This window comes from Xenopus tropicalis, chromosome 1 (genome assembly GCF_000004195.4).
Source record: "Xenopus tropicalis strain Nigerian chromosome 1, UCB_Xtro_10.0, whole genome shotgun sequence".
Classification (NCBI taxonomy): domain Eukaryota; kingdom Metazoa; phylum Chordata; class Amphibia; order Anura; family Pipidae; genus Xenopus; species Xenopus tropicalis.
This window is the reverse complement of record NC_030677.2, coordinates 38973077-38988321: the sequence shown is the minus strand read 5'-3', so window position 1 is coordinate 38988321 and position 15245 is coordinate 38973077. Positions and strand designations below refer to the sequence as shown.

Sequence of the window (15245 nt, the reverse complement as noted above, 5' to 3'; positions counted from 1 at the left end):
ACGTCATGTTTTCATCCTTCTCTCAGCATTCTGCATAGTGGCAGTTTTGGTCCTTCGTAGCCTGTGACATTTATGCAACAGAACACAGTGATCGATCATGGCTATCCATCTTGATATGCAAGCCTTTCTGTAAATTGGTCATCTTTAATTCAGCCCAAGGATTAGCTGTACGTGTCCCTTGCGAGTTTCTTTAACTAGACATAAATCCATGAATCCAAGTAATGCAAAAAAGGCAGTATACATTAATAATATAGAGGAGAGCAGTGACATGGCAGGCTGAACACCCACAATATTTATCCATATCTTGCATCTTCTTGAAAAAGCCGCTAAGACTTGGATATATTTTCTCCAGGGACACAGCATGTACTTCTATGTGCAGAACAGGGTCATTTTGATGGTATATAATCCATTGATCATTATGAAGCAACCTATTCTCCCTAGGATTACTGCTGTTTGCATTTAAGCATGGTAGCCCTTTTTCTGATGAATAGATAATCATATTGCTGCATTCATTAATCATAACCTAATCAGTGGCTTCTTTATGTAACTCTAGCTTTGACAGTGGGGAACATTATTATTTGTTTTTTGTTCGAAGACACTAAAAAATGTACAGCAGGCATTGGGCAGGGATGTTTTTAACACTGGAAAGATCTTATATCTTTTTCTGGACCGCCATCCAGAGAGCTCTCTCTTTGTCATGTTTTCCTATGGACTTCTGCAAGACTGTATCCATGAGTCACATAAATAAACATATGCATGTCTCTGCTGTGTGTCCATGCTAGGCTTACAATTCATATGGACGAGGAGCTCCGTGGGCTGGCCTTCAATACTCTGCAGGCATTAATGCTGGATTTCCCAGATTGGCGGGAAGACGTTCTTTCGGGATTTGTTTACTTTATTGTGCGCGAAGTGACTGATGTTCATCCGACCCTTCTAGACAATGCAGTGAAGATGCTGGTGCAGCTAATAAATCAGTGGAAGCAAGCAGCTCAGATGCACAATAAAAACATAGATGTACAGGTATTGCTGTTTCACCAATACAATCATATTCATTTCCATAGAGAAATATGTTTTTACTTGAATCATTTTTTTTAATGTATAGAGCAGGGAACATTTCACATGTTACCCTTGGTTATAATATAATTGACAACATCACTAGAATGACCAGTGTACCGGAACATATACAGATGAAAATGATATTTATTGCAATGAAAATATTTTTTCTTGTTGCCTTCTTACAGCGGGGAGTTCCTAATGGTGCAGCACATACTCTGCCTCTTGAAAGGAGTCTATATTCCAGCGTATTTCACGTGGTAGAAGGCTTTGCACTAGTTATTCTATGTAACAGCCGCCCTGCCACAAGAAGATTGGCAGTCAATGTCCTGCGAGAAATTCGGGCCTTGTGTACTGTTCTGGAGGTTTCCAAGGTCTCTTCTTATTTCTACATATTATTTATGCTTTTTCAGACACAGAATAGAAGGGGGTGGTGAGAAACTGGGGTATTATAAAAAGAAGTGAGACATACTTATTTTTTAAAATATCTTCAACGTATCTGCCATCACCACCAACAGGAAATTTCACAGCCTAAATATAGTGCCTGATTAGTTTTCATACACAGCGGGTCACCAGCCTAACACTTGCTGAAACACCTTTTTAACTGGGTTTATGTTCTTGAAAATGTAATGTCTGTCATTCAACGTTTTTACTGTAGGGTGATGAAGAGTTGGCTATAGATGTAATGGACAGACTGAGCCCATCTATCCTTGAAAGCTTTATACATCTCACCGGGGCGGATCAGGTAAACCTACAGTTCTTAACATGCCATATTTATAGTTATATAATGAGCACTCACTCCAGAATCACCTGAATATAGGGGAGTAAAGCAGCATATTGTAGATCTAAGAATATTAGGAGTGACATGTATATAGCAAGACACAAGAACACAGGCAGAGTGCTGTTATGCAGGTTGTGGAAATTCCAAGATGACACATGCTTTGTCTTTATATCTTAAAATTACCATTAATAAAATTACCTTTTCATATATAATACACAAGTTTTAATGAGCCATTAGATTAGAACTGATGACACAATTAAACACAGTTAGTAAAGATATAATTTACAGCGTACTCATGGCTCTTTTATCTATGTCTCTGTTATCTATGTAGTACAGTAAATTATGGACACCTAGTGCCCTTGGCTGTTGGGTATAAAGGGAGCAATGCTAAGGCAAAAAGGAACTGTGGGCTGTGGTTCCCCAGCTTTCCTGATTCTAGATAAATGGAGGGCACACCAGTATAAATAATACTTATATCAAGATAAGAAGGAGGTGCAAAAACTAAAAGAACCCCTATATGGGGCAACTTAAAGTCAACCATCTTACTATAATAGGCTTGCACACTCAAAAAAGAATACATACACATTGGTATGTAGCAAAAAGAGATTCTCCTTTATAAAGATATATAGCATACTTATGTAGATTGCTTAATATCGATACATATCAGTGCAATCAATTATATAAATAAAATGCATATCACCCAAATGTAATCCAGACAAACAAGAGAAATACAAGAAAGCGGATACGCTTAGCCTAGAAGTGAGAATTACCCTAACGTTTCAGCGTCACGCCTTTCTCAAGGGGGAGTTCCCCAGTTTTAATGAACCACACCTTCTCAGCAAGTTCTTGGTCTTGTGTATGACATCTGTTAACTTGAAAACAATGAGAAAAATCTACTTGCCAACTTATAATTCAGATTGTTGTTGCTACTGCTTGCATAGTCATGTCCTATATACAACTTAAAACAGATGGGGCACTTTGTCACCTCCTGGGAGATCGCTAGTCCCACAGATAAGAAAGTATGTGAAAATAGCCCCTAATCGAGAAGAATGGGGAACGTTGAGTGTAAAGTGTTTTGCAAATGTCCCTTCTGACATTGCCCATAAGCTGTAAAATGTCTTAACATGGAGATTAAAAAAACAAACAAATAATGGCTATTTATTTTCTGTCTTCCACTGTTTATTTGTCCAGACCACCTTGCTGTATTGCCCAAACTCAATAGACCTACAAACTCTAGCAGAATGGAGCTCCTCACCAATAAGCCACCAGTTTGATGTGGTTAGTCCATCACACATTTGGATCTTTGCTCATGTGACACAGGGCCAAGACCCGTGGATAATAAGCTTGTCCAGTTTCCTGAAACAAGAAAACCTGCCCAAGTACTGCCCGACTGCTGTGAGCTATGCCTGGATGTTTGCTTATACTCGTCTGCAGCTTTTATCTCCACAAGTCGACATAAAGTAAGACCTTCTTATGCAGCCTATTGTATAGTCACTGCAGTTAAATGTCAGGGCTGTTGAAAATGATTCATGGGTTTGCATATAGGTCAGTACAGGTATAGGACACAGAAAGCTTGGGACCTGGGGTTTTCTGGATAAGGGATCTTACTGAAATTTGATTCTCCATACATTGTCTGTTAAAAAATAATTTACACATTAAATAAACCCAATAGGATTGTGTTGCCTGCACTAAGGATTAATTATATCTTAGTTGGGATCAAGTACAAGTTACTATTTCTTTATTTCAGAGAAAAAGAAAATTAAGTAAAAAAAAATTTGATTTATTTGATTAAAATGGAGTCTATGGGAGATGGCCTTCCTGTATTTCAGAACTTTCCAGATAAGGGGATTCTGAATAACGGGTCCTATACTTGTATTGCCCCCAGTATTCCCTTTGGATTCATTTAGTGTATTAGGCATTTTATTGTTATCCTGGTTTAGTTTCTTAAATGTATTCCTATGTAACATATTTTCTGATATTTATTTGGATTCCTTTGCAGCAGCCCCATTAATGCTAAGAAAGTTACTGCAGTAACAGGCAGCGACTCCTACATTGGCCTCTGGCGAAACTACTTAATCCTCTGCTGCAGTGCAGCCACTTCCACCTCAGCCGCATCTACTGGTTCTGTGCGCTGTTCCCCTCCTGAGACGCTGGCGTCTACTCCAGACAGTGGATATTGTATAGATTCAAAGGTGGGTGATTCCTGGAGGATATTGATTGTATGGTCTCAGATCCCAATTTCCTTCTCCATATATTGACTAATTTCTGCATCCTGTTCTCCATTTCACATTCCCCACCTCCTTTTGCGGTATTGGCAATGTCATAAGACCATTACTACTAGAGGTTTTAATGCTTCTTGAGGTCTCAGTGTTAGGCCCCCTAAACTCATAATCAAGAATATAATAAGCCCCCCTAATAATACAGATAAAAACATAATAGTCATGCCCATTGATACTTTCTAGAACCATAAGGGTCATGATATCCTCAGTGGAAAAGGGGGAGCATGGTTATAAGAAAGTTATCTTAAATGAAAATGGGTAATCCTTGATATATATCCCTTTACTGTTGCTTTACTATGTTGTAATTCTTATTTGTATTTTATGTGTTTCTAATAGGATTGTTCAATACAGAGCAATTTAATCCTTGCTTCTGATCTGTTACATCATCTCATTTAAATCAATAAAGAGCTTTGTTATTATTGGGATGTTAATCATCTATATAAGTGTTATTGAAAGTAGGAATAGGCTATGAATAAGGTGCTAATGTGAATTGTTGTTTCCTTTTCAGATTATTGGAAATCCGTCCCCTTCATCCTTGTTTAAGCACATAGTACCAATGATGCGCTCTGAGAGCATGGAAATCACAGAATCCCTCGTTCTGGGACTTGGCAGGACCAACCCTGGAGCATTTAGGTACTTCATATTTAATGTACTGACTGGGTCCTCTTCTGAATGATCAGACACACAAGAAATGCCTTCCTGTGTGACTCTTGAGTGGCAAGTAATCTATCCGTGGGCAGTGAATTTTGCCCCAGTGCTGTTGTGTTTGCCTGGAATCCATGGACCTTATACTGATTCAGCAGAAATCATGATGTTTGTGATACTGTGGTATGGGACCTACTTGATGACCTTTACTTCTTCCGTGGTCCTCAAGTTTAAGTGGATTACAAAGCAAGCGGGCTTTAAAAGCAAACTGTTCTTAATTTCGGGAAAAGTTTTTTTTTCTAGTGCCTAGCAATGAATCAGAAATTTGGTTGCATTGTTCTAAATGAACTAAATTAGTTAAAGGAAAAGTAACATTAAAAATTTTTACAGGTATTTTCTACTAAAGTATTCAAAATAACAAATGGTTTTCAGGATAGGGCAATTATTGGGGGAGGGTAGAATAGATTTTTTAGTTAAAATTTTTTTTTTGTTACTTTTCCTTTAAGCTAAAAGCTTATTTGCTGTTCCTTACAGCCATGTTGCCACTTTGCATCAACTTGGTGGAACAGTTGGATTCCACCTGGCTGTTTGGCATATCTCTTGCTTCACAATCATTGTCCTTGTTCTTTCTTATCCTAGGGGATCCCCAGTAGAAAATGATGTAAGGCTACATGCTAACTGCCCCCTTACCCTTGTTGCTAGTCATTATAAGTAGTGCAGTTTTTGTCACATGGGAGAGTTTTCATCTACTCTGTTTCCATTGTTGTTATGAAAAATATAATTGTAATACAAATATATCATTTTAACTTTGGTTCAGAATTGTATAGACATCCAGTTGGGTAAGTCCCAACCTGTTCAGTTAATTACATTACCTATCAAGCGGCAGCTTTGTATATATTGCGTAACCACTTTTTGTGATCTTGCTCTAACCAGAGGTGTTTAATTCTCTTCCTATTTGCATACAGGGAATTAATAGAAGAGTTGCACCCCATAATTAAGGAAGCACTTGATAGAAGGCCAGAGGTAATTATCTTATTTGTCAGTGTTCAATGGCAGTCCTTTTGGTTCCTTGAGAAAACAACTAGTAGATGTGGGCAGTGATTCCCAACCAGTGGCTCAGGGCCAACATGTTGCTCACCAACCCCTTGGATGTTGCTCTCGGTGCCCACAAACCAAGTGTTATTTTTGAATTCCTGACTTAAGGGCCAATTTTTGGTTGAATAAAACCAAGATTTACTACCAAATACATCCCCCTGTAAGCTGTGCATAGAGGCTGCCTAATAGCCAATCTTAGCCCTTATATGGCACCTCCATGCACTTTTATGGGCTTGTGTTGCTCTCCAAGTCTTTTTACATTTGATTGTGGCTCACGAGTAAGAAAGGTTGGGGAACCCTGTCTTAAGGCAGTAAAAGTAAAATAAAATCTGCTGCATTCATGGGACTTATTTCTTCTTTAAAAAAAAAATAATAGCTGAAGATCAGATGTTTTCATCTCATTCTTTTCATTTGTTAGTAACAGCAACAAAGTGACTGGAATTTTATTTCTGCCAGTTGAAAGATGGCCTTGCAGTTGCAGCATTGCCTTTCCATGCATAAACCACTAATTAGAAACATTTAAAAAGGGGAAATTTGGGGCTTATAGTAGCCTTTCATAAATGCTACCCTCTCTCTGCATAGTGTAGCGTTAATGAGGCTTATCTTCCTTGTTCTGCCTAGATTGTGTGACAGTACTAGTAACATAGTTAAAGGTAAATGAGAACAATGTTTACTTTACTAAGTCACCATAAAACATTTTTTTCCCGACTTAAATTCCGGTTGACTTGGGTTCAGTCCAAAAACCACTCAGTTGCCATTTTTTTTTTTTTTTTTTTACAGAATATGAAGCGACGCAGGCGTCGAGATATTTTACGAGTCCAACTCGTCCGTATATTTGAACTGCTGGCAGATGCTGGAGTCATTAGTCACAGGTAATGATTTGCTGGTTAATAACACATCTATCTTATGGTATATTAGTATATTCAATTCTTTCCAACTGTAAGGTTAGGTAGGGTGGCCCTCCATGGCATGTCTATACTGCCCACACCAAGACCTTCATCTGCATTACATGATCTCACTGTTTTATTAGAATCCAACCCCAAACATTTAAACAACACAATATGGAAAATCTTGCTCAGCTCTCTCCCTGTAACGTTTAATGAATGCACCCTTCAACGCCTTGCTTACATAATTAATATCCCCATCAACGCTTTAGTTTTTTTTCTTTTAATTATATTTCTTTTTGGCAACACATTTTTGCATCAGTTGTTACCTTTTAAAGTGGAGCTGTTTTTTCCTAATGAAAAAAAAAATATATAATTTCAAGCAGATATCCAATCTACGTTAAAAATGTTTAATTGTTTTACTTGCAAAACCATATTGTAAATCTGGCTGTTTACAATATTTGCACTTATAGTTCTGACACTAAAAACAGTGTTGTAGAAGGCAGCTGATTTCCAGCAATTTACAACAATTTCCAGCACTTTTGGCTTTCAGTGTATGATTCCTGAGGTTGTAGTTAAATGATTTCTGAAGGGCAACAGACATAATCTCTGAGTAATAAAATCACTAAAGCCATAAAGAGAGATGAAAGAAGGAGAGATACAATCCAATTTTTCAGTGCTTTCTATTGAAGTAGAATCTTTAGGTCAGACTTGGAGTGTTCCGACTGTCACATGTATAGCAATATTAGGTTTAATGATATCTTTATTTAGCTCTTTATTATGAGCATACTGATTCCCCGGATCTCGCCATTCTCTGATTTGTCTGCCTTTCTTTCCTAGTGCAAGCGGTGGCCTTGATAATGAAACACATTCCCTGAACAATACTCTGTTGGAGTATGTGGATTTAACCAGGCAGTTGCTGGAAGCAGAAAACGAGAAGGACTCTGATACACTGAAGGATATCCGATGCCATTTTAGTGCCTTAGTGGCGAATATCATTCAGAATGTTCCAGGTAGTTGCACAAATCTTTGTATCTTGTAAGCATCTGTTGCCATTCCGTCCGTATAAAGTGCATGCAGTACAAGCTTATCTATCTCAGGAGGAGCTTGCCAATTAAGTTTCTATGTATCAGAAGCAGTTCTTACAATCAGTTTCTCTGGTGCTCTAAAAATGAATGCTGATACTGATGTCACTAAACTAATGGCAGCAACCAAGGCTAGACTTACCCTTGGTTTGAACTTTGAGCTCTCTTCTCTGTATTGACCTTAGTGTTTAAGGTTCAGTTTGGTTTTTCATTTGCCCTGTTTGGGGGTAGTGCGCCTCTCTAGATGTCAGGCATTGCTGTGTTTAAACACAAATTCCTTCTGTCTGTCAGAGCTGAGTCTTGCCTTCAGGCAATGCAGAAGAGCTAGTCCCACCTCTCAGACAGCCTAATACCCTAGGGAATGCAGCACAGAAAGAGCTGCAGGCAAAATGTCACATAAAATCCATGTTTCATGCTGTACAAATTGTGGATGATTTTATATTTTATACACATTGCAGGCTGTTATGTGTATGTTGCCTTTAAGTAAGCAAATAAATGCTACTATTATTATAGTTACTACTACTACTACTGTCTATTATTGACCACTGCTACTATGGTTGTAAACAGAAAATACCTGAGCAAAGGTAATAAATAACCTTTGTTCAGACATTTTCTTCTGTCATAGTACTAATAGTCACTAATAGATAGCATTGTTTATGGACTAAATGAAGGCACTATTATACTGTACTGATTACGAGGTTATTGACTGGACCACATATCTTTACTCAGAGGCTTACAGCCAACAGGAGGCAAACAATATGATAGCTCCAACTATATGTTACTGATAAGCAGAGAAGAGAAATAAAGTCTAACGGGACCTCGCCAAACAAGGTTTATGGCCATCTTTATTTTTGCTTGGAATTCTCTCATTTCAACCATTGCTGGAATGAGACAAGATCTTTTTGTAATTACCTTGTTTCCTATGGAGCTCTGTAAATGTTTTGTGTAGAGCAACAGTTTTCAGATTTACTTGGATCTCATTGAGATCCAACAATTGGACAGAACCTCTACCCCATCTGACAATTAAGAATTAATGTACAGCCGAAGTTTGTTAATGTTCATGCCAGTTTTCCAGGATAAATCTAGAACTTATTGTCCTGAAATATCTCCATAACTGGCCTTCACGCTGGCCACCTGCTCCTGCTGCTCCGGACCTTGTAGTGGACCAGCCCCAGAGTTTGGCATAGAGTGTAACAGCCTTCTCTCCTTTCTACAGTGCACCAGAGAAGAAGCATTTTCCCTCAGCAGAGCCTTCGCCATAGCCTCTTCATGCTCTTCAGCCATTGGGCAGGACCCTTCAGCATCATGTTCACCCCACTGGACAGATACAGCGATCGCAACATGCAAATAAACCGACATCAGTATTGCGCTTTAAAGGTGATTTTTTTTCTGTTCTTTACTATCACGTTAGCTTATATGAGCAGATCTGTCTGTGGGGCAATCCTGAGATTAGACAGGTTTCAGGGGGTAAATATTCAGTTCTGGGCATTGGAATAAAGTTTACATTTTTTAAAAACAATTTATTTTTGCTGCCCCTTTAAATAATTTCTGGTATCCTGAGTCACCCTTAGCATTGCTTTGATGATAAATTAAATCCCAGCCTCGTCAGAGCAGTGGGCAAGCTAAAGCAATGTGATGTAAGGGAACTCTGCATACTGTAATAGAGAATGTAGGAGTTGCAGGGTTTGTGCTTGGCAACAAGCAGGAGCTTTATAATGCAGAACCCACATTTCTGCCAGGGAATAAAGTCGCTGATGTTCTGGGCTGTGCAGCCAACTTACTGGGACATTTGCACCAAACCCTGGCATTAAGAGCCATTCATAATATGGGCATTGTGGATGAAGCTTTGCACGCCAGGGCGAAAGAAATATTTATTTAGTCAACAGTACATGATTCCTGTTAGGGTGACAAAATATTTTTGTTTGCATTTTGCAAGGTGCTAGAACCCATAAGCCCTATCTCTTTAAAGGGCCACTATACGCATCTTCTTGTAATTAGAATATTATACATTAAAATGTCTAAGGGAGATGATGAGGATGGCTATGAGACAACAACCTGACAAAGGTACATGTCACTTAGAAGGAAATAATAATAAAAAAAGGTGTAGTGCCTTTTAAGGGACATTTTATCAGCATTTTATCAACATTTTATCAACAAAAGACTTTATTCAGTAGGTTCCATAAAGGTCACATTTTTTTAGATTTTCCTCAAAAGACAACTCTACCCAAATAATGAAAAACATTAAAATGCAATTTGAATTCATTTTCCATTGTTTTTTTTTTATTATTTTAAACAATTTCCAAGTAATTTTCTTTACTTAAACATTTAATTAAATGTGTTCATGTTACTTGTGAATGTATTTGCTATTTAATGCAGTGTTTGTATATCCCCTTCTGTTCTCTGCATGGGTTGTTCTAACTTGTGAAGCCATGCAGCAGTCTTGGAGAGTGAAAAGAAAAGAGTAAATAGAAATAGCCAGACTTAACCCCCTATCAATAGCAATTACATATATAGATATTTTATAACCATTTAAGATGTTGATTAATGTATATTTTGATCATGCAGAATTTAATTATTTTTAGTATTTGGGTGGAGTTCCCATTTTACTTTAAAGTAGACTTTGTGCATCTAACCAGCGCAGAAGGTCTGCCATACAGTAGGGACCCAGTTATGAATAAGCTTCTGAGAAAGTGGAGTACTAGATATGAAGTGCATTAAGCCAGTGGTGGTTTTCATTTCCCCATGTACGTGTAGCAGCCAGTGTATGACACACCTATAGATAATGAGTTTTGCTATGTAACTTTATGGGTAAGAGACAAAACAGTGTTGCACTTAGACATTTCAAGCTGAACGATTAATTGAGCCAAAGCTTGTCCTGACCGAGTACTTAAAATGCAATACATCAGGAGGCTTGTCATATCACTGTTACACAATCTTACTGCTGCTCTGGGTGTGATGCCACTTAACTGACTAATACTATGAGCTTATTATCAACATGTAAATTAAACATTCTGCTCTACATCTCACTTGTGTCGTAGCATTTTACAGATTATAGTCTAACGTGGAGCCTGAGGCACTAGGAGCTGACACTGTAATCACACCCAGGCTGTCCAGCTTGAGTCAGCTTCAAGTGACAAACCAATGAGCCACTTCTCTAGGCCTGGACAATAACTAACACTTGGTCTGTACACTTGTGGGTGTAACCTTTTTCTATAATCAGCCTCCGGCAATGTATGTTCTCCCATTGTTTTGCAGGCTATGTCCGCTGTACTGTGCTGCGGTCCTGTTGCAGATAATGTCGGCCTGTCATCTGATGGATATTTGTATAAATGGTTGGATAATATTTTAGATTCCCAGGACAAGAAGGTAATTCCTAGTTCTGCTACATGTGGTGTTCAGTGTTCACCTTCTGCTATTGGTTTATAATATGGTCTTGTACACAAATCTGCACTGATTTGTGTCTGAATACTGAATCTCTATCCTAATTTGTATGTTCTGTATATCTGTCTTAGTATTCTGCCTGCAGCCTTACTACATGTGAATTTGTAGTTTAGGGTGTAGGTGCTGCCACTATCATATGAGAGATGTAACCATTCATAAAAATGTGTATTTTTAGTTTCTGCTTTTTTTTTTCTTTTGTTGAATGCATGTCTGTCTGATCCCATTGTTCTATTCCCCAAAAGGTTCACCAGTTGGGCTGCGAGGCTGTGATGCTTTTGCTTGAGCTTAATCCAGACCAGAGCAATTTAATGTACTGGGCAGTGGACCGCTGCTACACTGGCTCCAAGCGGGTGGCATCTGGCTGCTTTAAAGCTATAGCCAGTGTTTTCCAAAACAGGTATAACTACATACGGCATTGCTGTCAGAGCAAAAAATTGCATTTTTTGGGTTTTTGTTTATTTTGGTCTCTCTTCATTTTCTTTAAATGCCCTACAGGGATTACCAGTGTGACACGGTGACTCTTCTTAATCTGATCCTGTTTAAAGCAGCCGACTCTGCCAGGGATATCTATGAAGTTGCTATGCAATTACTTCAGGTTTGTAAATACTATGTGTTACCATGCTGAGAAAGGCAAAGTCCAGCACCCAAGAAAATAGTATCACGCATTCCCTGCGCATTATCTGCTTTCTGTATTCATACTGTGCTTGCATGGATGTTTACCTGGTACCTGAATAGTGTCTGTAAAGATAGCTAAATCTATATATTGTTTAACTCCGGTCAGTCTTTCTTTCTTGGGCTTACTTCTGGGTGATATAAGGGGCCCATGCAACCCATCAACTGCCCTCTGTTCCCATAGCCCAATGCACACCTCAGCAAATAGGATTTTCTGCTCATAGTTGCAGCCAAAATGCCTGCTGACTCCAAAGCTCACTTTTCATTGGCTTTTCATTGGCTTGAACATTTCGCCTTCTATGTTAGTTCATGAAAACCCATGCCTCTAGTAAGCCATACAAATTACAAGCAATCTACTGTAGGTAGAAGAAATCTTAAACACCCTAAGTGCTGTAGCCCTTATGTACATAAAGGCTTTTGTACTAACTAGCTTGTAACTACCAGAACAAAGCTCATTACTGAATGGCTGATATGGGTTACCTCCAGAGTGCAAATGTGCCCATTATGGGTCTCATGTCCACGTGCGTCCTATTCAGTACTGGTTTATTACTCGCCAATAGAATCTGATATGTTTTACAATTTTTTTGACTGCAGATCCTGGAACCGAAGATGTTTCGATATGCCCATAAATTGGAAGTACACAGAACGGATGGGATCTTAAGCCCTCCGTCTGCTCTGCCACACTTGTACTCTGCATCCTACTATCAGCTCTCTGAAGAACTGGCAAGGACCTACCCAGAGTTAACGCTTGCTATCTTTTCAGGTACTGGCCTTTAATACTGACTGAGTGTCTGTGCATGGCGCTTCCCAGGCATCATGCTGTGTGTAGGCTCATGTTTGCTGTACTTATAGAGAGTTTTGTTTCCCAGCATGACTCTAGGTTGGATATGTCATCTTTGAATAATTGCCACCTATTATTTCTATAGTAATGTGAGAGTGGATTTTGTTGACAGGTTACAAATAGCCTCTTTATGTATTTTCCATGCTCTGTTTGGCTTGTTTGCTCATTAACATTAGTGCCCGAGTGATTTCATGCACTCTGGCTCAGCCTTTAGTAAATAGGGGCCTGTGCAATGCAGTATTGTTGGTGATATGTTTATATAGACATCTTGTGCACTAAACGGCCATCATCAGCTGCTACAACTGGACTCACAGCACTAATATAGTGCACTATTTCCAGACAAACCTAATTCTTTTTAAAATGTTTGACTTCCAGTCAGCTGTAGTTGTCTCTCATTGAAAGCTTTCTCTCTGAATGGCATTGTAGTTTCATGGCATTTATATGACAACACATTTGCCACATATTGGTTAAATGAGCTACAGGTCATTATGTTTTAAACATAATTGTTGCTTTTGTATTGGATGGTTTTCTATCAGAGCACCCTTTGTAACCAGTTTTCTTTGCTTCTTTAAAAAGAGATCAGCCAGAGAATACAAACAGCACACCCTGCTGGCCGTCAGGTGATGTTGCACTATTTACTTCCTTGGATGAACAACATCGAGCTGGTGGATCTGAAGCCTTTGCCTACAGCTCGGAGGCACGAGGATGAAGATGAAGACTCCTTAAGGGACCGAGACATGATGGTTAATAGCAGGCGCTGGCTAAGAGGAGAGGGTTGGGGATCACCCCAAGCAACTGTCATGGTCCTTAATAACCTAATGTACATGACAGCTAAGGTAACAGCTCGTAATGTTTTGCATCTATCAGCAGAATAAAGCAGAAAATATAAATTATTAGTACGTCAGATTTTCTCCTTAATGGTGGCCTGTGGGTCCCTGTTATTTGTAATCCAGCCAATTTTACAGCTCAACTTTTAGTGGGCTGAAAGTTTAAAGTAATTACTAGCCAGAGTCTGGAGGTTGAATTGCCATGATATAGATAAGTCTGCCCATCTGAAGCCCCATGGCTCATCCCTGTTTGGCCTATTCTGGTCTTATAGTGAGGCCCACCTCCAGACCAAGTTGATAGCTTTTTGACAGGTGTATTGGGTTCTTGGGAAGACCTGTCTATGCAATACCTGGCAGATATCTTTCAGGCAGGTTTAAAAATCCTGCCAGGTGAGTGCTACTTTAATGCAGACCCTGCCCATTGGGTCCCTTTTGGCCTACTGTGTGATCTGGTCATTGGTTCAACAATCGGGTCACCCCGATTTGTCCCATGGTGTGGGTGGCTAAATCAGGCAACAGTCCAGTCGTTTGGCATCCAGAAGACCCTTGAATTGGCTCTTGACTTGGCTTGTCATCTGTGAATTAGAAAGAGGTAGAAACAATTGTTGAGTGACAGTGTAAGTCTGCCAGGTTATACATTATTTCTAGGGATGCCTGGGGTGCCTGGCAGGTACCTTATCTTTTACCTACCCCTAGTTCCGGGCCCTTTCCCCCACTACATCATCCCCCTCCAGCGGCCCCAGCAACCCCGCCCACCCATGTGTGAGCAACTTTACGCTCGCTTGTGCACATGGGGGGCCGAGCCGATTTCAAAGCCTTAAAATTGTGACTTTTGTCTACACAAAAATGGAAATTGAAATTTTTCAATTATTTTTTATAAGAAGTGTTTTCTTTCTTTAAATATGCAGGTTTCCAATTTACATTATGTCTCATACATTATGTCTCATACATAGCTAGTGGGACATGATAAAACTGTAAAACCAATTGGCCTCTGAGTAAGATTTGGGCTAATACTTATGAATCTCTTGCAGTATGGTGATGAGGTTGCATGGTCGGAAATTGAAAACGTCTGGACCACACTTGCAGATGGCTGGCCAAAGAACCTGAAAATCATTTTGCACTTTCTCATAAGCATTTGTGGTGTCAATAGTGAACCCAGCCTCTTGCCTTACGTGAGTGTTACTATCACTTTTCTCTCTGTACTCTCTATTGTGTGCCTGTGGCATGCAGAATACAATGTTGCTGTGCTTCCTCCCCAGGTAAAAAAGGTAATTGTGTATCTAGGCAGAGATAAGACTGTGCAGCTGCTGGAGGAGCTTGTGAGTGAACTTCAGCTTACGGACCCGGTCAGCTCTGGAGTGTCTCACATGGACAATCCTCCATATTACCGCATCACTTCTAACTATAAAATACCCTCCGTCACCTCAGGTAAGAACAACAGCACATCGCTAATCTCCTGGGAAAGCAGCATACTTAGTAGTATGTTTGTGTGTGTGTGTCCCTCCAATGGTAGTTAACACACTGGGGAGGCCACCCACTACGGGGCTAAATGTTTTATATTGATGTGTTTTGGTGCATGCCATTACACGTATTTGTGTGCACATTCTGCTATGTATTGCTGGGAGCAGCCAATCTTGTTAAT

At 39.4% G+C, this 15245-nt stretch overlaps 1 protein-coding gene across 10 annotated transcripts in view; it reads left to right on the top strand.

Annotated features, from left to right (window-relative positions):
- The window catches only part of fryl (FRY like transcription coactivator), a 184778-nt gene that overhangs the window by 132913 nt on the left and 36620 nt on the right, over positions 1–15245 (top strand). For all 10 annotated transcript variants that reach the window (XM_012955689.3, XM_012955686.3, XM_002933447.5 and 7 more), the window contains 17 exons: positions 783–1020; positions 1242–1427; positions 1712–1798; positions 3026–3294; positions 3834–4026; positions 4622–4746; positions 5724–5781; positions 6634–6725; positions 7578–7750; positions 9039–9199; positions 11078–11188; positions 11506–11660; positions 11759–11858; positions 12530–12698; positions 13353–13612; positions 14635–14775; positions 14863–15031. In XM_012955689.3, coding sequence (XP_012811143.1) covers positions 783–1020; positions 1242–1427; positions 1712–1798; positions 3026–3294; positions 3834–4026; positions 4622–4746; positions 5724–5781; positions 6634–6725; positions 7578–7750; positions 9039–9199; positions 11078–11188; positions 11506–11660; positions 11759–11858; positions 12530–12698; positions 13353–13612; positions 14635–14775; positions 14863–15031 — 2687 coding nt within the window. The remainder of the gene's footprint in view (positions 1–782; positions 1021–1241; positions 1428–1711; positions 1799–3025; positions 3295–3833; positions 4027–4621; positions 4747–5723; positions 5782–6633; positions 6726–7577; positions 7751–9038; positions 9200–11077; positions 11189–11505; positions 11661–11758; positions 11859–12529; positions 12699–13352; positions 13613–14634; positions 14776–14862; positions 15032–15245) is intronic.